The sequence below is a fragment of the Cherax quadricarinatus genome, chromosome 8 (assembly GCF_038502225.1).
Source record: "Cherax quadricarinatus isolate ZL_2023a chromosome 8, ASM3850222v1, whole genome shotgun sequence".
Taxonomy (NCBI): domain Eukaryota; kingdom Metazoa; phylum Arthropoda; class Malacostraca; order Decapoda; family Parastacidae; genus Cherax; species Cherax quadricarinatus.
In genome coordinates, this window is record NC_091299.1 from 33,730,601 (window position 1) to 33,754,981 (window position 24,381).

The 24,381-nt window shown below is 39.8% G+C and overlaps 1 protein-coding gene across 2 annotated transcripts in view; it reads left to right on the top strand.

Moving 5' to 3' along the window:
• Pmi (Transmembrane protein Pmi) overlaps positions 1-24,381 on the top strand; it is an 81,418-nt gene that overhangs the window by 52,608 nt on the left and 4,429 nt on the right. For both annotated transcript variants that reach the window (XM_053772059.2, XM_070083030.1), the window contains exon 3: positions 16,594-16,706. In XM_053772059.2, coding sequence (XP_053628034.1) covers positions 16,594-16,706 — 113 coding nt within the window. The remainder of the gene's footprint in view (positions 1-16,593; positions 16,707-24,381) is intronic.

The window sequence follows — 24,381 nt, forward strand, 5'->3', positions numbered from 1 at the left end:
TCTTCGACTGTGGGTACTGTACATACTACGGGTGCTACGGGAATGATGGCTCTTAACACTAGCTTTGGATGACGGACGCGAGTGATTAAGGTTGGGATTTTTGGTAGTTGCACAAACTAGAGGAAGTACAGGAGTAGACAAAGTGATTGGCATAGACTTTAGATAAGGGAAGGTTCCCTCAGGACACAAATTTCGTACATGGATGAGGGCTGCAAGCGGTCCCATAGTAGCATTTAGAGGACTAGAATTGTAAACATACATTGATGTCGGTGGCATTAGTTGTTTGATAACTCCGAATGCTGCTAATTTAGCAAACCCTTCAAGGGCTGGTTTATCGTTATCTTTAAGGTACTTGGAATTTTGACCTGCTTTAACGAATGAGGACATTAGGTTATTAAGACGAAGGGCAAACTCATCTAATGACTCTTCTGGCCTCGGAGCTGTACACACTAATTCTTTGAGAACAACAAAAGGATCGGTTTCTCGCACCGGTTCAAGATAGTTGCGAATTAACTGTTCATAATCTTGCCACCTGGTTAGGTCTTGAAAGTCCTTCATACGAATTAAGTTAAATACATGTGAGGCAGCTGGAGAACGGGCTAGACTCTCCTTTCCGATACTGATTAAACAACTTTCAGATGGAAGACCATCAGCTGAAGCATTAGCTCTGGCTCGAACAGCGGTAAACCAACCTTCTAGGTTGTCTGGGTTACCATTGAACAATGGCATAGCATCATACGGATCACGACTGAAATTACGCAGGCTAGAAGTCTGAGTGTGTGTATTATTTGATACAAGATTACTCGAATTGTGAACTGATGCATTACTGGTTGTACTAGCAGCATGTGCTGAAGCATCGCTTGAGAAGACTTGAGACATATTTGCAAAATGTAAAACAAGAATTTAGAGAAACAAAAGAAAACGTAACTGAGGAACACAAAACACAGTGAACTTAAATGGGAAGAAAATGCTGAACTATTCTGCATAAGTAATTAAAAAAATTGACAGGTCACACTTTAAGCAAGGAAACTCACAGTCACAAAAGATAATACTCGACTGAATAAACAACACTTTGAAAATCAAGAGAACTTGTACTTTACTCAAATCTAATTTGCTCAACTTTACTTTAAATTGAATGAATGGCACAGTGAGTTGTCTTTACTCTCAATGCAATAGGGAAATACACAATAAAATGATGAATCAATCAAAAAATGTTAAAATGGATTCAATAAAGCTTGTGCAAAATAAAACAAACTGGGAAACAATTCACTGAAATAAAATAAAATGGCACACAAAGAATAAAATATTATGCACAAAACAGAGCATAAGAAACTGCACTGAAATAAACTGTAGCAATATTGTAAATAACAATTGCTAATCAAGATTATTGCACACACTACTTAAAATTTCTGCAAGAAAAATTTTAATGACAACACAATGTTTGCACAAGAATTATTGCAAAATGAGTCAATGTGCAATAATAAAAAAAAATTATACACACAAGAAAACACTGTTTACAAGAAAAGAAAATATTATTATCAAGGAATGAACTGAGTAAACACTTTAACTCTTAACTGCAACTTAAGCAACACTTAACAAGCAAAAGAACAATTTACTTCAAAAGAAGATGAAAAATAATAGGTGCTAAAACACACAACAAAAAAAGCTTGAACACTTACAGTGCTGCAGAACACAACACATCAACATAAACACAATACTAGAATTTAGACACTGGCTACATGAAAAGAATATGAACACAAGAATGTTCAACACACAGAGAACAAAACAAGAATACACAAATGCTGGGATAAAAATATAACAGACAACACTGAGTTGTGATGCAGAATACAAGGTAATAAATTACTGAATTACTTCACTGTAACACTATGAACACAAGGTTATTGTGAAGTGTAACACAAGTTTTATACTGCTTATATGTTGCACACACAACAAAGGAAAAACACTAGGTACTTACTTCAAGTGTATAAAAAGAAACGCAACACAACAGACATAAGATAATAGCACGAAAATTAACACTGAATTAAGAAGATAAAAAAAATATTGCAAACAGTATATAATAAACACTGAGTCTAATCAAGAGTCACTGAATGTCACTAAGAAAAATCACTGGAACACAAAAGAAATGTCTCAACACTCGCAAATGTCTCTATGAAAAATATCACTGTAACGACTTGGTGAAGAATTAGGTAGATGGTGGAAGGTTGGAGGATGGAGGTGGATGTTTATGTCTTGCGGCTGGCTGCTGTTCTCTGCACACGTGATCGGAGAATTGCGCTTAAATCGACGATGAACTCACACAGGAGGCTTTCAACGGTGGTGCCAAACACACTCTAGCTCTTGATCCCCTATGTGGTCCTTAAAATATGGTGCTAGTACCCGTAGTAAGATTACCAAAACAATGGTAGAAGTTGGGTGAGTGGGTGAATGGCTGAGTGAGGCGTCTGAGGCAGCGGTGTCGAGTGGGTGGGTGGGTGGGCTGAAACAGGGCTAAGGCCGAGACCACGTGGTGAGTGAGTGGGCCTATGGGATGAACGGCGTAAGCCTCACTGAGGACACCCTGACTGGCGCAAAGATATTCTAAGCCGACTGGCTTAAAAACAAACCCACGAATTACCACAACACCACAGGGATGAAAAAGAGCACTCAGAATGGCTTGGAGCTTGAATCACAAGCGATGAAGACTGTACCCACGTGGCTTGCTTGAGTACTGGGGTAAGACACCTGAGTTAGTTGCTTGCTGGCTTATCTTAACCCTTCACACAGAATAGCTTGATACTTCTAACGATGAGCACAGCAGGGGTGGAAAGCTGGCTTGGCAGGCAAAAGGCTTGATGGAGTAGGCTAGGCTGGACTGACTGGGTTGTTCTGACTCCCCCACCACAGACTGGTTGCTGGCTTGCTTTGCAAACTCGGGTCTACCCCTCAGGAGTGATGCAAATAAGCAGATAAACACTAATACAAAGAGACTGACCAGTAAATACTGTTGAGAGCTGGTAGACGCTTGGTCGGGGGTAGCTGGCTGGCTTGAGGTAGGTCGAGCGTTACCCTGCTCGGCAGGCCTAGTCACAAGATGGCGGCTGGCTCAGTAGAAATTTATCTACAGAAATCTCTGTAATCGTCAGGATTACAGGCCCTCCGTTGCCACCAATTGTCGTAAGGGGTTCTTAAAGGAGATAACGAGGATTGAAGGTAGGCACACTTGTTGGATGGTAACGATATACAGTGGACCCCTGCATAACGATTTTAATCCGTGCAAGAGGGGTAATTGTTATGCGAAATAATCGGTATGTGAATGAATTTTCCCCATAAGAAATAATGGAAATAAAATTAATCCGTGCAAGACACCCAAAAGTATGAAAAAAAAATTTTTTTACCACATGAAATATACATTTTCCCACACACAAAGAGAAGGATACATGCACAATAGTAGAGTAGTACATGCACAGTATATATTGTGCATGTACTAGTCTACTAAATGAAGAATAAATGACACTTACCTTTATTGAAGATGCAGCAATGACTGATGAGACACTGTGTCCTGGGAGTGCCTTTTCCTCCTGAGTACTGTAGGTCCTGTTTGGCATTTTCTTCCAGAACAGGCCTTATCACACTGTGTATGCCACTACGATTCTTAAATCTCTCAAACCAACCTTTACTGGCTTTAAATTCACCAATATGAGCACTAGTTCCAGGCATTTTTCCCTGTTCACCTGGGTGTTAGTCGACTTGTGTGGGTTGCATCCTGGGAGACAAGATTAAGGACCCCAATGGAAATAAGTTAGACAGTCTTCGATGACACTGACTTTTTTGGGTTATCCTGGGTGGCAAATCCTCTGGGGTTAATTGTTTCTTGGTATTCTCAATAAGCCACACCAACAACGGTGCTACAGCAGCAGCAGCAGCTGACGGTGGTACAGCAGCAACAGACGATGCTATAGCAGCAGCAGACGATTCTACAGCAGCAACAGACGATGTTACAGCAGCAGCAGACGATGCTACAGCAGCAACAGACGATGTTACAGCAGCAGCAGACGATGCTACAGCAGCAGCAGCAGCTGACGGTGGTACAGCAGCAACAGACGACGCTACAGCAGCAACAGACGATGTTACAGCAGCAGCAGACGATGCTACAGCAGCAGCAGCAGCTGACAGTGCAGCAGCAGCTGACAGTGCAGCAGCAGCAGCAGCAGCAGCTGTACCACCAATAGTAGCGATGGTTGATTGGGGTTTATTATACAACCTGGCCAGCTCGGAGACACGCACTCCACTTTCATACTTATCAATGATCTTTTTCTTCATCTCTATTGTAATTCTCACCCTTATTGCTGTAGGGTTGGCACTAGAAGCTTTCTTGGGGCCCATGGTCACTTATTTTCCAGAAAAAGCACCGAAAACACTGTAATAATACGAAATATTCCGATTGTATGCTTGGATGTTACCGCGGAGGCTGGCTGGTAAACAATGCCACCGGCGGAACATGTGAGCGTGGCTCAGGCCGCACATTGGACGCATCTCGGACGAAAATCGGTGAGCGGGTTTTTAAGCGGTATGTGAGGCAAAATTTTGGCGATTAAAGCAAGCGGTATGCGGATTAATCGCTATGTGATGCCATCGGTATGCGGGGGTCCACTGTATTGTCAGACTGTGATGATGGGAGATGGAGCCCAGCTTGCCTTGGCCTGCCTATGTCTATACGCCGACTGAGAGGGAGGCAGAGGCACGAATGTACACATCCGCATCCCGTGACGTCACACAAACAGTCACTCGGCCTAAAAGGGATCTTCTTTATAAAGCACATGGATGGTACTATGATACGCTATACAACACATGTAAGGGGGATCAGCAACTATGCTGACAATATGACATAATAAACAATATAAATTTTTTGAAAAAAAAAAAATTATTTTTTCATATGAAATGATAGAGAATCTTTTCCCGATCATAATGACACCGAAAGTATGAAATTTGATGGAAAACTTATGGAATTATGCTCTCTCGAAGTTAGCGGTCTTGACGATGTTTACGCATCAGTGATTTCGCCCACTTTGAGCCAATTCCAATGTACCAGTCGACAAAAATCATAACTATTTCGCTAGAACTCCATTTTTTCTATCGAATGAGTACAAGAAACCACCCATTTACTGATTTCAACTATCCAATAAAGTGGTCAGAAATTGGCAATTTTGCCAATTTCACACAAATTTCAAAAAATGCCAATTTCCAAATAGGGTCCAGAATAAACAAGACAGACATTCCTGGCACTAAAATAACATTTTTCTGTTCATTAGTCATGTCCCCAGGCCTCTCTTACATTTCTTTTGCTTTCCACTTGGAATTTTTATTCTCGCATAAAAAGAGAAGATTTATTGTTATGCAGACTACTGCATTAGTGTAGAAATGGTATAAATAATATCAGCACACTTGTGAAAGAATATTAGACTCACCAGTTGACGTGTATTGGACGCGTGGCATGATTTGTTTACATTTCTGCTACTTTGAGCTCAATTTCAAAGGTACTTTTCATTGTGAAACCAGTCAAAATCATCTCAATTTCTGTAATATGTCTTCCATTCTATGAAATGAGACCAGGAAAACTAGAATACAACCATAAATACCATACGAAAATACAGAGCAAAGTTGCCGTTTTAAACCAGAAACATGGTCAAAGTTTTTTTTTCTCATTTTGCACTGTGTGCTGCAGGATTTTTTTATACTGTGCACACTAATCACATAGACCCATTCTTTCATATGTAGGCCTACCAGCTTTCTCTCGCTAGATTTGAAGGCACTAGAATTTATGCGTACTAACATGGCACCAACCCTGGTGTGCAAGCAATACTAGTATGGCACTAACCCTGAAAAGGTTAAGATCATTAAGACTACAAATATTTTAAGGTAAGTAATGAGTGTTCTGTATATGCATTTTATCGCTCTAGGGCATTTTAAATGCCTAGTATATAATGTAATGTTCACTCGAGAAACAAAGCCAGGCACTCAGGCGCAGGGCAGGAGGACAGGTCTGGTACATGGTTTGAAACACGGGGCACATTCGATACTCGGGACAAAATTGGTGCAAAAAAGCAGTCGAAACCCGAAGCGTTCGATAGTCGATGGGTTTGAAACTCGGGGTTCCACTGTATTTGAATTTGTTTATTAATGTATACAGCTTTTTGTCTTGTCTGGTAAATTCTGCCAAATTTTTGGTCTTTTTATCTTCATACAATACAGTATAATTTTTATTTCTTTGCAAAGATTACAATGGGTGATTTACACGTTATAAAATGTTGTTAAAAATAAAAAGTTTATTTTGACATGATACATGGTAGTACAGAGGAATATAATAGTTGGGTGTACATGCCAAATGCCCCTTTGTATGAAGAGCATTTTGGTCAAACTTAAAATTAACTTAAGATTAGGAAGGCAATAATAGTTCATATGATCATTAGGTAAGTTACAGTGAGTACGAGAGAATTGAATATTATATTAGGTAATGCTGCATGGCTTTGATAAGTCTAGTAAAGAATAATTACAGTATTGAATTACATGGTTTATAAATATTACTTTATAACGATAGAACAATTTTAAACAATTTATAATATGTATTACAATTTAATACTATTTAAAACAATGAAATTTAGACATCCTAATTTTGAAGTTGTAAGAGGTTGAGCAATCCTCAGCACAGTATGAGTAGTTTTTGAGTAACTGGTAGGTATTAAGTAGGGTTTTTCTGGTTAAATTTGGGTGATGACGTGATTTCTTAGTAGGGCCTTAAACTGATTTGCAGACAGGGGCCCTTTAGTGTGTTCTGCCAGTGAATTCCAGATCTTCGGGCCCTTTATGTGCATATCATTTATGCATAGGGAGAGATGAACATGAAAGATATCGAAGAGTGATTTGTGCCTCGTATTATGGCTGTCTGTTTTGTTATAGTTATCAAGGAGGAGTTTTAGAGGAGGGTTTATATTTGAGTATAGTGTTCTGTGTATGTAGTAGGCACAATAAGTGTGGATGTTTTGTATATTAAGCAAGTTAAGACTCTTGAAAAGTGGTGGTGTGTGTTGTCTAATGCAGGAGTTAGTAATTAATCGCACTGCAGCTTTTTGCTGGGTTATTAAAGACTTAAGGTGATGTGCTGTGGTTGAGCCCCATGCACAAATACCATAGGTGAGGTAAGGGTAAATGAGAGAGTGGTACATACCTGGACTTTACCTGGAGAAAGTTTTGGGGGTCAATGCCCCAGTGGCCTGGTCTGAGACCAGACCTCATGGTGGATCAGGGTCTTATCAACCAGGCTGTTACTGCTGGCCGCATGCAAACTGACGTACGAACCACAGCCTGGTTGGTTAGGTACTGACTTAAGGTGCCTGTCCAGTGCCTTCTTGAAGACAACCAGGGGTCTATTGGTAATCCCCCTTATGTATGCTGGGTGGCAGTTGAAGTCTTGGGCCCCGGACACTTATTGTGTTGTCTCTCAGTGTACTCGTGGCACCCCTGCTTTTCATCGGGGGAATGTTGCATCTCCTGCTGAGTCTTTTGTTTTCATAGGGAGTGATTTTCGTGTGCAGGTTTGGTACCAATCCCTCCAGGACCTTCCAAGCGTATATTATTATGTATCTCTCTCGCCTGCGTTCGAGGGAATACAGATCACTCCCAGGTCCTTCACATTATTTTTCCACTCTATTGTATGGTTAGAATTTGTTGTATACCCTGACACATTTTTAATTTCTTCGAGTTTCCCATATCTGAGTAGTTGAAATTTCTCCTCATTGAACTTCATATTGTTTTGAGTGGTCCATTCGAAGATTTGGTTGATGTCCGCTTGGAGTCTCGCGGTGCTTCGATGGAGGTCACTGCCATTGTAATCTGGGTGTCATCCACAAAGGAGGACATGGAGCATTGAAAGGATGCCTACCGTTTTGGAGACTTTCTTGGAAATTTGCTGTATATGTGTCTGAAATTTGAGACTGCAGTCTAGGTGGAGATCTAAGAATTTGCCCTCTATCTGTCTAGAAATGGGTGAACCATTTATCAATATGTTTAGCTGTACATTTGAAGCAGTTTCCAAATAGCATGAAGTAGGTTTCTATATTGAGAGTAAGTTTGTTGGTAGTCATCCAAGTAGATGTTTTTAGCAGTTCAGCATTTACAGTGTCTGTTATTATGGTTGGGTTTGGGTGAGAGAAGACATAAGTAGTGTCATCTGCAAATAAAATGGGTTTAAGGAGACTAGATGCATTTGGTAGGTCATTGATGTAAATGAGAAAGAGAAGTGGGCCAAGGACACTACCCTGTGGGACTCCAACAAGAACAGGTTGTGTAGTGGAGCTGGTTCCATTTGTGTATACATACTAGGTTCTATTGCTTAGATAAGATTTTAAGTAATAGTGAGTGTCCTCTGACCCCTTCATGTTTGAGTTTTAGGTGCACAAGGTCATGGTCAGCTGTATCAAAAGCTTTTCGTAAGTCTATGAAAAGTCCCAGGGGAAATTCATTTTTTTCAAGTGCAGAATATATTAGTTCAAGCATATGTATAATAGCATCATTAGTACTTTTTTTCAGTCTGAACCCAAACTGACAGGGGTTGAGTATATTGTGGGATACTAAGTAGGAGTAGACTTTTGTGAATTAATTTTTCGAAGATTTTAGATAGTAGGGGCAAGTTTGATACAGGCTTATAATTGCTCAGTTCAGTTGGATCACCTCCTTTGAGGATCGGGGTGACCCTTGCTGTATTGAGTATGGATGGGAAGGTGGAAGATTCAATGGATTTGTTAAAGAGTTGCAGTAATTGGAGACAGCACATGAGAAGCTTTTTTATACATGAGTGGTGGTAAGTTATTTAGGTTTCCTGTCTTGTTCTTTAGTGTTTTGATGGTAAGCGAGATTTCAGTAGGGTTTGTTGGGGCTAAAAATAAAGTATTTGGGTAGTTGCCAGTGAGGTAGTCTTTTGGCTGAATGTTTGAGTTTGGGATTTTACTTCCTAGCTTTGTTCCTACGGTCGAGAAAAAGACATTAAGTTTGGCAGTATCGGTTGGCTGAAGAAGATGTTGTTCTGGTTTCGTTAAGTTAACCATTCTGTTTTGTGACACCTTTTAAGATCCTAGAATTTCAAATAAGGTTTTCCAGGTCTTTTTCATATCACCTTTTATGTCATGAAATCTCTTTTCATAATTCAGTTTTTTTAACCTTATTAGATTGGTTAGTATTGGTGAGTAACATTTTGCAAGATCCTTTGTTATTAGACCCATTCTGTACTGTTTTTCATATAGATGTTTCTTGTCAATGGATTTGAGGATGCTGTGATCTGCTTAGTTTTTATTGGGCAATGCATGTTATAGAGGTTTTGGGTTTTTTGTAAAAAAAATATTAGCACGTGATAGAAGATGTTGAGAGACTGTTATTGGTGTGGATAAACGAAAAACAGATAGCAGGAAATAGCATCTCTAAAGAGATCTTATGTGAAAAGGCTAGGAAGTTGCATGAGGATTTAATTAGAAAAATGCCAGCAACTAGTGGTGATGTGAGTTTAAGGCCAGCAAAGGTTGGTTTGAGAGATTTAAGAATTGTAGTGGCATACATAGTGTGATAAGGCATGGTGAGGCTGCCAGTTTGGACCAAAAAGCAGCTGAAAAATATGTGCAGGAATTCAAGGAGTACATAGACAGTGAAGAATTGAAACCTGAACAAGTGTTTAATTGTGACACTGACAATGTTGTGAAACACTTTAGGAATGTCATAAAGGAACGGGAGGTACAGGCCTCTATGGACAGATATGTTGTGCGACAGAGGTCCAGTGACTCTCAAGCTGGTCCTAGTGGCATTAAAAGAAGAAGGGAAGTAACCCCGAAAAAGGACTTGCCACCTCAAGTCCTAATGGAAGGGGATTCCAATTCTAAACACTAAGAAGATCAACACTCTCCCCTCCTCCCATCCCATCAATCATCACCAGATCTTCAATAAAGGTAAGTGTCATGTAACTGTGCATGTCTTCTTCAGTTTGTGTGTATTAAAATTAATATTTCATGTGGTAAAAATTTTTTTTTTCAATACTTTGGGGTGTCTTGCACGGATTAATTGGATTTCCATTATTTCTTATGGGGAAAATTAACTTGAGTAACTATTATTTCGATTAACGATGAGCTCTCAGGAACGGATTAATATCGCTGGTTGAGGGTCCACTGTATATACTCCAGAATGAATAAAATATGTCATTATGTAACAGGTGGAGGCAGCCACAACCGCTCCCTCTTTGTTGTGATAAACACTGCCATCTACTGACGGCCTTTTGAAGCCGTCTATTATTATAATTGTTATTATTTAGTACATTATTATTATATATGTATTATATGTATTATATTATTATTATTGTTATTATTGTATTATATTATTATACTAATATTATTATACGTATTATTATTATTATACATATTACAGTGGACCCCCACCTTACGATATTAATCCATTGCTGAGAGCTCATCGTAAGCCGAAATTATCGTTAGCCGAATTAATTTTCCCCATAAGAAATAATGGAAATCAAATTAATCCGTTCCTGACACCCCAAAGTATAAAAAAAAAAAAATTTTACCACATGAAATATTAATTTTAATGCACACAAACTGAAGAAGACATTCACAGTTACTACTCTACTAAGAATAGAATACATGACACTTACCTTTATTGAAGATCTGGTGATGATTGATGGGATGGGAGGAGGGGAGAGTGTGGAAGTTATTGTTTAGTAGGGGAATCCCCTTCCATTAGGACTTGAGGTAGCAAGTCCTTTTCCAGGGTTACTTTCCTTCTTCTTTTAATGCCACTAGGACCAGCCTGAGAGTCACTGGACCTCTGTCGCACAACAAATCTGTCCATGGAGCTCTGTACCTCTCATTCCTTTAAGACTTTCCTAAAATGGGCCATAACATTGTCATTGTACAGGTTGCCAACACGGCTTGCAGTAGCTGTGTCATGGTGATTTTCATCCGTAAAGGTTTGCAGTTCAACCCACTTTGCACACATTTCCTTAATCTCTTTTTTCAATTCCATACTAATTCTTGCCCTTTTTACCACAGGGATGGCACTAGAAGCTTTCTTGGGGTCCATAGTGACTTATTTTGCAGTTACAATCACTAAAAACACTGGGATAATGTGAAATGTACCGAATGTATGTGTAGATGCGACCGCACTGGCTGGCTTGTAAACACTGGCACTGAGGCCACACGTGGGATGCGTCCCGGATGAATCATGTAAGGCGAGTTTTTTATCGTGAGGCGAGGCAAAATTTTTGCGTTCATATGCTTCATATGGTGGATTTAACGTAATGCGATGCATTCATAAGGCAGGGGTCCACAATGTAAATAATTTGTAATTTTTATTCCCACAAAAAATATAAGATTTACTGTTATGCCTTATTGCAATAATTGTATAAATAATGTCAACCCATTCACGACTGCATATTGGAATGGACAGTGACGTCATTTGTTTACTCTTGAACATAGCCAAGCAATGGAACATTTCTCCTACGTTGAGCTCAATTTCAAGATACTTTTTGTCGTGAAAGCAATCAAAATCATATCTATTTCTGTAATATATCTTCCATTCTATCAAATGAGACCAAAATAATGCGAATACAACCATAAAAACCATACGAAAATACTGCTAAGGGGTGGCTAATTGCCGAGAAGTGAACTCCATTATTTATGCTCCGATTTCTTTCATTTTTGGTGTAAGTTAAGAAGCATCTTTCCATCATACATTGCCCAAGTTTCAATAAGATAGTCCAACAAACAAATGAGATACAATTCCCTAGATCAAGAGAAAGAGCCCCTAACCAGCGTCAAGAAACCTGCCTTGAGGTCTGCTCGCTTATGGAAATTTTGCTCACATATGGAAGCAAAAAATCGAGCCATCGACTGCTCGTATTTGGAAAAACTCGCACATGGATGTGCTCGCAAGTAGAGGTTCCACTGTATTAATAATGTTCTATTATATATTTTTACATAAGTACAGCCACTGGACATGTTCCTTGAGGTGGATGACGATGTGCTTTGTCTTGGAAACTGCTGAGTCAGTGGCTTATGTCCCCACTCACTCTCAGTCTTGGCTGGTGTCTCGTGGCACCACCACCTACTGACCATATGGTACAGGGTACCATATGATACAGGGTACCATATAGTACAGGGTACCATATGGTACAGGGTACCATGTGATACAGGGTACCATGTGATACAGGGTACCATGTGATACAGGGTACCATGTGATACAGGGTAGCATATGGTACAGGGTAGCATATGGTACAGGGTAGCATATGGTACAGGGTAGCATATGGTACAGGGTAGCATATTGTACAGGGGTACCATATGGTGCAGGGCACCATATGGTACAGATACAGGGATCCCTATGGAAATAAGTCACCCTGACTTTTTTGGGTTATCCTAGGATTTTATACATATGCTGTTATGTATGATAATCTATGTAACTGTATTTGTGTATACCTGAATAAACTTACTCAAGCACATGTGGCGTCGTAAGTAAGTTTATTTAGGTATACACAAATAAACTTACATAAATTATCATACATAGCAGCATATGTTTGGAGGCCTAGGATAACCCAAAAAAGTCACAGACTTATTTCCATTAGGGTCCCTGTACCCTGTACCATATGGTTCAAAACCATAGAATTCCTCTTCAGATCCACTTCCATCAGTCTTAAAACTATAGGTTCGGAAGAGGAGAGTCAGAATTCGCCTGGGGAGTGAGAGCTTCCTTGCCAACATGCATGGTGAACAAAGCTACTTTGGCAGTGTTCCCACACTGCCATGCGGGTGTCCAGATTTTTTCTACAGTGCACACACTGACTAGCCAGACCCATTCTCTTAGATGTAGGCCTACCAGCCTTCTCGAGCTAAATTTCAGGCCACTAGAATTTGGTGTAGTTCTACAATTTGGACCCACAACTCAAAGCCATAGAACTACGACACAGACCCTGAAAGGGTTAACATAGAAAGCCACTTAACATACCTGAGAATTTTGGGCAGACTAATACTAATGCTCACACAATACTAAGTTTGCCCGAAATGCCTAGCCATGCTAGGTGTTCTAGTGGGCTCCTCTGTAATTAGTATTTTATTACATGTAAACCATACAATAACCAAAATCTGTAAATCCCACATTGTAATCCTTATAGAGAATAAACTTTGATTTGATTTGATTTAGGTTATTGAGTGGTAAATTTTAATTATTCATTATTTTACCTTATTACTATAGAATTTCTGTAGGTATCATAGAGATACCTGTACAGGTATCATAGAGATACCTGTACAATAGTACCTTGACTTATGAATTTAATTCATACCGTGACTGAGCTCGTAACTCAATTTGCTCATATATCAAATCAATTTTCCTCGTTGAAGTTAATTAAAATGCCATTAATTCATTCCAGCCCCTCAAAAACCACCCCAATTTTTTTTGTTACAGTTTTTTAAAATAAGAAAAATGTATTTATAAATAAGTAATGATTTTTGCTTTTTTTGCCAGGTCCCAGCAATGTTTTAGAAATGCTGGAGTATATATATGAAACTTCTTGAAGCACGGTGTATGTCACTCCACTGCTGACAGTGCAGCAGTGGAGTGACATTTGATGATTGTGCACTGCCTTGGCTTTATTTTTTACTGTTATGCATAAACTTGTCTGCCTATCTGTCTATTTGTCTAGCTCTGTCTATGTTTATCTCTGTCTCTGCTTATCCGTCTTTCTGTCTGCCTGTGTTTCTGTCTTCCTGTCCCTCTACTTGTCTCTGTCTCAAAGAGAGAGCTGCTCATGAACCAACAGGTATTACACACGATGCAGAGTTCTCACATCTGATTCCTGAACAAGTGAATATGTGTATTACTTGCCAGTCATGCTTATTATGCCTTATATCTACAAACATTATAAGGTCCCTGTACCCTGTACCATATGGTTCAAAACCATAGAATTCCTCTTCAGATCCACTTCCATCAGTCTTAGAACTATAAGTTCGGAAGAGGAGAGTCAGAATTCGCCTGGATTTTTTTAGTTATCCTAGGTAATTTGCACTATGTATAACTATTTATGTGTACCTGTGAGACAGAGACAGAGATAGACAGAGACAGAAATAAAGACAAATAGAGAGACAGAGTTAGAGACACAGACAGAGACAGAGATAGAGACAGCCAAAGCAAATCAGCCAGCCAGCTGCCATCCAGCCAACCGGCTAGCCTGCTGGCCACCCAACCAGCTGGCCTGCCGAACATGTATTACACATGTTCCAGAATTGTTTCTCTTTACTTACGGCATACGTTATAGAACATTCTGGCAGGATGACATTACCAGTGATATCAAAATTGAAAGGATGTTACACATTGGTGATTATCAAGGTTTTTGATATTTCCTCAGTATCTCCTGCTCGTAACTCAGATTTTGACTTGCAACTCAAAGCAAAAAATCGACTGAGCGACGGCTCGTAACTCGGAAAATTCGTAACCTGGGGCACTCATAAGTCAAGGTACCACTGTATTTGTTTCTAATATTGCATCTGTTCATTTGTAGTTCTTAAGGAAGTCTTAAGCTGTCTATCTATATTGCAGTAGAATATGCAAATATCATATGCCTGTATATTATGTAGTTTTCAAGTTTTGAATAAGGGCCATATTTGCTATCTCTAGTTTGAGATTGCAATAATGCTGATAGTTGTTTTTTATTGAGACGAGTTAGTGATGTAGATCCCCAAACATGATTTCCATGTGACACAGTATATGGATAAGGAAGTAAGAAGTATGGGGTGTTCAGTGTCTTGAGTCTATAATTATTAACATTAGATAAATTGCCATTTTTCTTAGATGAGGCTGATCTTTTTTTTTTTTTTTTTTAATCTCAGACTTTCTAGGTTTTCTAAAGTAATTTGTTGAAGAGTAATGTATGACTGAAATAATATAGTGCTGCCTTCCTGAAAATAATGACTGGTAATACAGATGGGTTACATGTCAATTTTTGGGTGATTTTTACCAGCAATATATTTTTTGAGTATAGTATTTTGAAAGATGTTATTGGTAAATTCATGTTGTCAGTCAGGTAGCTACTGATATTATTTGGAATATTAGTCTTGATTCTAAAGAAAAAGCTCCAAAGTTTGTTTACAGTACCAGTAGCTGAAAGGGGGAGTTTATCGTCCTTGGTGAGTTTATCGTCCTTGGCGAGTTTATTGTCCTTGGCGAGTTTATCGTCCTTGGCGAGTTTGGTTTTTCTTTTTAAGAACCTAGAACTGTGTTTATGAGAGAATTTTCAAAGGAATGTGGTATATCCGTTGGCTTCATTAAATTTATTTGATTAGCAAGTTTATTTGTACTCTATAGTTAGACTTGTTATTGCACAATATTGTTTAATCTCCTCAGAGACAAGGCCTAGTGTTTACTTTTCATAATTATGTTTATCAATGACTCTTAGTACTGTATTGCTTTTGTGAGCCATGGCTTGTTTTACCTTTCTGATTGAAGGGATCCTATATCGTAGAGGTGATGTGCATTGTCCAGGAAGTTATTCATGCCGATATTAACATTTTGGATAAAGTTAAGTTTGCTTTTTCCATTTTTTTTTTTGTTTAATGACATTGGTAAAGTTATTTACTGAAATATCATTATGGAGTCTGTACAGTAAGTGTTGTTGTTTCCAGAGGTGCTTTAGTAATGTTTGCCTTTAGAAAAGTTCGCGTAAGGGTCCATAGTCCTGTCAGTGATGATAGCAGAACTTTATGGTATTAATTTGCTAGCTCATACGTGGTCTAGAAGTATAGCAGATGCCTATGATTCTAGAAGTTTTTTGTAATTTGAAGGTATGTAAATTTGGAATGGATGAAAAGTGGTGTATATAAAATGCCTCAGGAAATGTTGGATGGAGGGTGTACAAGAGGTTTTTAAAGGTAGGGGCTTGAGTCTCTAGCAGGTATGTATGAACATGTTAGCTCAGACTAAGTGGAGACAAGTGAATTTTTGGGGTATGATGTACTGTGTTGTTGGAGAGTGAGCTTGGCTACATCTGTGAAATGATTCAGGGAAACTGGTTATCTGGACATTAGTTCTGGAGGTGAGTAGTAGAGTGTCTTCACACTGAAAAGTGGGTGAGGATATTGCATTTCAAAGAGTGCTATGGAATAGGATGTTGGGTCACCCTGCATTGGAAGACAACATGTTATAAATATGAGTACATTAGCTTTGCACTCATTTACTCATACAGTATTACAGTGTGTTTTGTCTGGTTTTATAGTTATGTGTATAATCATGTACTATCTAACACAGCAGGTATAGTAGTTAAAACTTAATTATTTCTAGGAAAAGACAAGATATTGTATAGACACTTATAAAGTGGGTAGAGCAGGCACAGGACCTAAGTTGTCTTCACAGCTTTATTACACTATTAAAATATATAGTTTTCTATTCCTGGAGGTTTTTCTTAATTAGCCAGCTTCTTAGAGGCTAGGATAAAATATATTTTACAATAAAATTTCTTACAGTACCTATTTAGATTGCAAAAATGATTGAATGACTACACCTCTTCAGGTCTGATATGGAGAGAGACAGCTTATGTTTGTGTCCCACTTGGCACTTTGTCTTTATTCTGCACTGGAGTTTATACAGCATCATGGCAGTTTGACCCTTGTTGCAAGTATCAGGTAAGTTTATCAGGCAACATTCAACACTTAAACTCTCCAGCAGGTGACCTTAACCATATTCTAGATATCCTTCACTTTATATGATAATGTGATTTATTCATATTATTAGATTCATTTATTTCCATCACTAAATCGTTCTCCCAATCTCTCTCTCTCTCTCAATCTCTTTCCCAATCTCTCTCACTCAGTCTCTGTCTCTCCCAATCTCTTTCCCATTCTCTCACTCTCTCTCAATATTTCTCAGACTCTATCACTCTCAATCTTTCTCAATCTCTCTCGCACTCTCAACAAGCTAAGAGCTGTTACCTGCATCAGCTCATTTGAAAGCATTTTATTATGAAACATTCAAGTAGGGAACAGGATGAAGTTGGAGCCATCTGTGGGCCAGCATTTTCATTTGATCAACTGACTATTTCTTTGACATCATGATGCTGTACGAATGTGTTCCAGACTCGAGTCATCTCAGATGAAGTGATGTTCTGGAGAAGGGTACAGCCAGAGTGAAGTTGCTGCTTTCTGCCTGTCTTGTGGTATAGAAGCTTGTTTCTTGCTGTCCTCAAAGAGGATTCAAGTGTAGTACTTTGACAATGTTGGCCTTGTACATAACAGTAAGGCCACCCACATCCCTCCTGTGTTGAAGGCTCTGCTGAATTGACAGTTCTATCCAGGATGGGTCCAGATGAGAGATGAGACATGTTGCTCTGTTCTCTACTCTGTGAAGCAGGCACAGATGGGGGGGGGCAAACCAAGAAAGTGGAGCATACTCAAGATGTGAGCGTACTTTTGCCTCGTACAGAATCTTGCAACCCCTACTGTCAAGCAGATGCAAGATACAGCAGAGTGCTATAAACTTCCTGGCTGCCTTGTTTGCAAGATTTATGTAGTTCTTCATGGTCAGTTTGGAGTCAGATTTCACCCCAAGGATATAACAGTGTCTTTTCCAGGTACCAACACCCTCCCATTCATACATACTACTGCACTGGCATTACCATCATGGTGCTTTACCATCATTTGTGTTTTCTCAGGTGCAAATGTTGCTTGCCATCGGTTTCCCAAGCTGATATAGCTCTTAGCTGGTGATCGATGTAGCTTAGAGCAGCTGGCATTTCTTCTCTTGGATAAGTGAATGTCAGAGTACAGTCGTCTGCATATGCATGGGATTCTGGGATGAGATGAAGAAGGTCATTGAAGTAGACATTCCATAACAATGGTCCCGGCACACTTCCTTGTGGAACACTTGCCCCAATAGGATGTCTTGCTGATTCTGTTCCATTGAGAACTACCCTTAGAGATCTACCATGAAGGTAATCACTGAGGAGACATAGTGTAGAGCCTGCAATTCCCAGTGCTTGCAGTTTTGCCAAGAGGCTCTGGTGCCACACTCGGTCGAAAGCACCAGCAATGTCCAGTGCTACCACACAGTTGACTTTGGATTCATCCAGTGACTGGTGCCACTTAGTGGAGAGGTTTAACAACAGATCACCAGCAGAGTAACCTTTTCTAAAGCCATATCACTGTCACAAAGAAATGAGTGGTAGTCAAAAAACTCTGTCATCTGCCATGAGATTATTGTCTCAAGGATCTTGCCAGTGATTGATAGGAGTGACATTGGTCTGTAGTTGCTGATTTCTGCTCTGCTCTTCTTTTCTTTTTGTGAACATGGACTACTACATTTACCTCTTTCCACAGAGAATGCCATTTACACTGTGCTAGGCATTGCTGATAGATGCGAGTTGAAGGTGCTGCTAGCTGGTCAGCACTCAGCAATCTTGGGCTCAGCTTATCTGGGCCCAAAGCTTTTTCTTTGTCCAGCAATTTAAGAGGATACACCTCATCCTTCCTAATTGTCACCACTGACAACTTTGATGTATTTCTTGAGGCTAGCCGAGGAGTCTCTGTTGCTGGATCAGGAACTTGCATCTTGGCAGCAGTGTTCAGTAAAGAGGTCAGCTCTTTCCTGACTTCTAGTAGAGTTGGTCAAATCCTGTTGATTCAAAGGTGGAATAATTTCATCAGGTGAATAACCCTGTCGGACCTTGACCAAGGACCACCAGATTTTGGAGGCCATTTTACCTGATGCCAGCTTCTTTTTTTGTGTCAGCCTCCCATTTAGAGATGGCCCATTTTCGAACTTCTCTCATTTGCCTACAGGCTTGCCTGTGCAGGTTCCTGTTATTAATAGTGGGATGCCGCATATACCTTCTCCAAGCCTTGTACTTAGCAGTAGCAGTCTCTCAACAATGAAAACCGAACCAAGGCTGATCTGTAGGCTTTGTCACATACTGCTGGTGAGGGATGTGTTCTTGTTGGAGATTAGGGATGTGTTCAGTGAAGGCATTCACTTGGTTGTCAACATCACTTTGGAGAAGAGCATTGCAATCAGAGGTGGCAGACTCAGTGCAAAGGGCTGCTAGTTTCCTTTTCCCCACAACCAGGTTGTACATGTACATTCTTCACCTTGTTCTGTTAGGATCTTCATTGTCATAAAGACAGCCTTGTGGTCAGATGATTCAGCATAGCCAAGGGGTTGGCAAGTGACTATACCTTCCGACAGCTCACTACTGGGTCGAGGGAGGAACCAGAGATATGAGTAGAGAAATTAACATTGTTTCTCATGTCAAACATTGCAAGGTCATCAGAGTCCCTCTGTATAAGATGTTGGTTGAGGTCACCAACAATTATAATACAGCGGAACTTCGGTTTTCATCTTTAATTCATTCCAGAAAGTCTGGCGAAAACCGAATTCGATGAAAACTGAAGCAGTATTTCCCATAAGAAATAATGTGAATCCAATTAATCCATTCCAGACACCCAAAAATATCAACAAAAAATACATTTATAGAGACTAACTATAGTTTTACATACAGAAAACAATGGGAAATATAAAGCACTAATGAAATGGATAAATGAACATTAAAATCACTTTTACCTATAATTGAAGACGCTTGTTGGCGTATGGAAGATGGCAAGGAAGGGAGAGGGAGGAGAGGTTATCTCTACCACCATTACTACCACCCTCTACCACCATTACTACCACCCTCTACCACCATTACTACCACCCTCTACCACCATTACTACCACCCTCTACCACCATCACTACCACCTTCTACCACCATCACTACTACCCTCTACCACCATCACTGCCACCCTCTTCCACCATCACTACTACTCTCTACCACCATCACTACTACTCTCTACCACAACCACGACCACCCTCTACCACAATCACTACCACTGTCTACCACCATCACTACCACTCTCTACCACCATTGCTACAACCCTCTGCCACCATCACTACCACCATTAACCATCATCACTACCACCATTAACCATCATCACTACCACCCTCTACTGATGAGACACAAAGCCAGGCTGACTCAGAATGCATGGGATGCTTTGTGTGGGCGCGTGCAGACACATTCAGTACGATGTACCACTGTTTATTCGATGAAAACCGAGGTGATGAATGAAAACTGGGACAAAATTTTGATGAAAAAAGTCGTCGAAAACTGAATTTAATGAAAACCAGGGCAAACGAAAACCAAGGTTCCACTGTACACACAAATACAATTATTCAAAGTGTAAATTACCTAGGATAACCCAAAAAATCCAGACAAAGTGCTATACTGTGCTTGTAAATATAATGCATAGTAAGCATGACTGGCAAGTACATAATACGTATTTTCACATGTTCAAGAATCAGATGTAACGACTGCGTCGTGTGTAGTACCTGTTGGCTCATGACTGGCTCTCTCTGAGACAGAGAGAAGCAGACAGAGAGACAAAGGTAAGCAGAGACAGAGATAAACAGAGAGCTAGACAGACATAGTCAGACACAGCCATGTTTATGTGTAACAGTGAAAACAAATAAAGCCAAGGCAATGCAAGCTCATCAAATGTCAACACTGCTATACTGTCAGCAATGGACTGACACTCGTCTTACACCATGCTTCAAGTAAACTTTATTTTTAACCCTTTCAGGGTTTCAGACGTACTAGTACGGCTTAACGCACCAGGATTTTTGACGTACTAGTACACCTAAAATCTAGCACCCTCAAATCTAGTGAGAGAAAGCTGGTAGGTCTACATATGAAAGAATGGGTCTATGTGGTCAGTGTGAGCAGTATAAAAAAAATCCTGCAGTACACAGTGTGTAATGAGAAAAAAAAAACTTTGACCGTGTTTTTGGATTAAAACAGCGAATTTGCACTGTATTTTTGTATGGTATTTTTTGTTGTATTCTAGTTTTCCTGGTCTTATTTTATAGAATGGAAGACATATTACAGAAATTGAGATGATTTTGACTGGTTTTACAATGAAAAGTACCTTGAAATTGAGCTCAAAGTATCAGAAATGTTCGATTTTTACCAAATTTCAAAAGTAAACAAATCATGCTAAGAGTCCAATACACGTCAACTGGTGAGTTTGATATTCTTTCACAAGTGTGCCGATATTATTTATACCATTTCTACACTAATGCAGTAGTCTGCATAACAGTAAATCTTCTATTTTTTGTGAGAATAAAAATTCAAAGTGGAAAGCAAAAGAATGTAAGAGGGGTGTGGGGACGTGACTAATGAACAGAGGAAATGTTATTTTAGTGCCAGGAATGTCTTTCTTGTTTATTTTGGAGCCTATTTGGAAATTGGCATCTTTTGAAATTTGTGTGAAATTGGCAAAATTGCTAAATTCTGACCACTGTATTGGATAGTTGAAATCGGTAAATGCGTGGTTTCTTGTACTCATTCAATAGAAAAAATGGAGTTCTAGCGAAATAGTTATGATGTTTGTCGACTAGTACACTGGAATTGGCCAAAAATAGGGCTCAAAGTGGGCAAAATCGCCAATGAGTAAACATCGTCGAAACCACTTACTTCGCGAGAGCATAATTCCGTAAGTTTTCCATCAAATTTCATACTTTTGGTGTCATTATGGTCAGGAAAAGGTTCTCTGTCTTTTCGTAAGAATTTTTTTTTTTTTTTTTTGGAAATTTGGGCGACCCTGAGAACAAGTCTGGGAGAGGGCCTGGGGACCCTGAAAGGGTTAAAAACCATTTGTCTCCATTCACTCCTATCAAATACACTCATGCATGCTTGCTGGAAGTCCAAGCCCCTTTCACACAAAACCTCCTTTACCCCCTCCCTCCAACCTTTCCTAGGCCGACCCCTACCCTGCCTTTCCTCCACTACAGATTTATACACTCTCAAGTCATTCTGTTTCGTTCCATTCTCTCTACATGTCCGAACCCTCAACAACCCTTCCTCAGCCCTATGGACAACAGTTTTGGCAATCCTGCACCTCCTCCTAAGTTCCAAACTACGAATTCTCTTCATTATATTCACACCGCACATTGCCCTCAGACATGACATCTCCACTGCCTCCAGCCTTCTCACTGCAACATTCATCACTCATGCTTCACACCCATATAAGAGCATTGGTAAAACTATACTCTCATACATTCCCCTCTTTGCTTCCAAGGACAAAGTTCTTTGTCTCCACAGACTCCTAAGTGCACCGCTCACGCTTTTCCCCTCATCAATTCTATGATTCACCTCATCTTTCATAGACCCATCTGCTGACATATCCACTCCCAAATATCTCAATACATTCACCTCCATACTCTCTCCCTCCAATCTGATATCCAATTTTTCGTCGCCTAATCTTTTTGTTATCCTCATCACCTTACTCTTTTTCTATATTCACTTTTAATTTTCTTCTTTTACATATCCTACCAAATTCATCCACCAACCTCTGCAACTTCTCTTCAGAATCTCCCAAGAGCACAGTGTCATCAGTAAAAAGCAACTGTGACAACTCCCACTTTGTGTTTGATTTTTTATCTTTTAACTCTATTATTATTATTATTATTATTATTATTATTATTATTATTATTATTATTATTATTATTATTATTATATACAGTGGACCCCTGACCAACGAAGGCATCGTCTAACGAAAAATTCACCTAACAAAGCGTTTGAGCGTAAAATTTTGGCCCAACCAACGAAGAAAAACTTGACCAATGACATTTGTCCCGAACCTGTCTGTGCAGCCTGAGCGCCTCAGCTGCCCTGCTGTCAGCTAGTGTGCCATTATTTACAAGCCAGGGCAGATGCTTCCACGCATACATTCGATACATTTTGTATTTTTCCATTTTTTTAGTGCTTGTAACTGCTAAATAAGCCACCATGGGCCCAAAGAAAGGTTCTAGTGTCAACCCTGTGGTAAAAAGGGTGAGAAATACTATCATACCATGGTCAGCTGCTGCTGTACCATGGTCAGCTGCTGCTGCTGCTGCTGTACCATGGTCAGCTGCTGCTGCTGCTGTAGCACAGTCTGCTGCTGCTGTACCATGGTCAGCTGCTGCTGTAGCACAGTCTGCTGCTGCTGTACCATGGTCAGCTGCTGCTGCACCACCGTCAGCTGTACTACTCGAAGGTATGAAGAGTGTGTTGTTGGTGAGGCTTAACGAGAAACAGTTACCGAGAAACCATTAAGCCCAGAGGGTTAGCCACCCAGGATAACCCAAGAAAGTCAGTGCATCATCGAGGACTGTCAAACTTATTTCTATTGGGGTCATTAATCTTGTCCCCCAGGATGCGACCCACACCAGTCGATTAACACCCAGGTGAACATGAAAAAATGCCTGGAACTAGTGCTCATATTGGTGAATTTAAGGCCAGCAAAGGTTGGTATGAGAGATTTAAGAATCATAGTGGCATACATAGTGTGTTAAGGCATGACAAAGCTGAAAATTTCCAACCCCAACAAGTGTTCAATTGGAAGGGGATTCCCCTTCCAAAAATTAATACACCTCCATCTCCCCTCCTCCCATCTTATCACTACATCTTCAATAAAGGTAAGTGTCATTTACTCTTCATTTAGTACAGTACAGTACAGTATTGTGCATGTATCCTTGTTTTTCTGTGTAGGAAAATGTATATTTCAGGTGAATTTTTTTTTTTCACACTTTTGGGTGTCTGGAACGGATTAATTGGATTTCTGTTATTTCTTATGGGGGAAAATTAATTCGACTGATGATAAATTCAACTAATGACAAGCTCTGTGGAACAGATTAATATCATTGGTTGAGGGTCCACTGTACTCCCATGTATCCAAGACATTGCTGGGACCTATAAATACTATGTATATATTTCTAGACAATAGTATGTGACTAAGGTAGGTGAAAATGTTCACTTGTCAGTGTTTGTGCTGTTATTGTGCAGCATACAAGTGAATATACTATATACAATATGCCTTATACACAAATAACCCAGACATAGAAGAGGAGCTTACGATGACGTTTCAGTCTGACTTGGACCATTTACAAAGTCACATTAACGAGAAGTGGAGCAGGACGGGTATATATAGGCAGGAAGAGGTAGTGGTGGTAGTAGTGGTGGTAGTAGTGGTGGTAGTAGTAGTAGTAGTAGTAGTAGTGGGAGTGGTAGTGGTAGTAGTGGGGAATTAAGGAGGAGGAGCCAGTCAAATACAAAGAAATGGGGGCACTGCAAGGGAGCTAGGTGCTCACAGAGGGAGAGCAAGTGCACAGAGGTAAGGGGAAGGGGAAGTGATGAAATAAATAATGAAGGAACAGAAACACGAGACAGAAGAAAGACAACCCAGAGGAGAAAAAAGGAAAGAGGAAAGGAGAAGAGGGAGAAGAAGAAAAAAG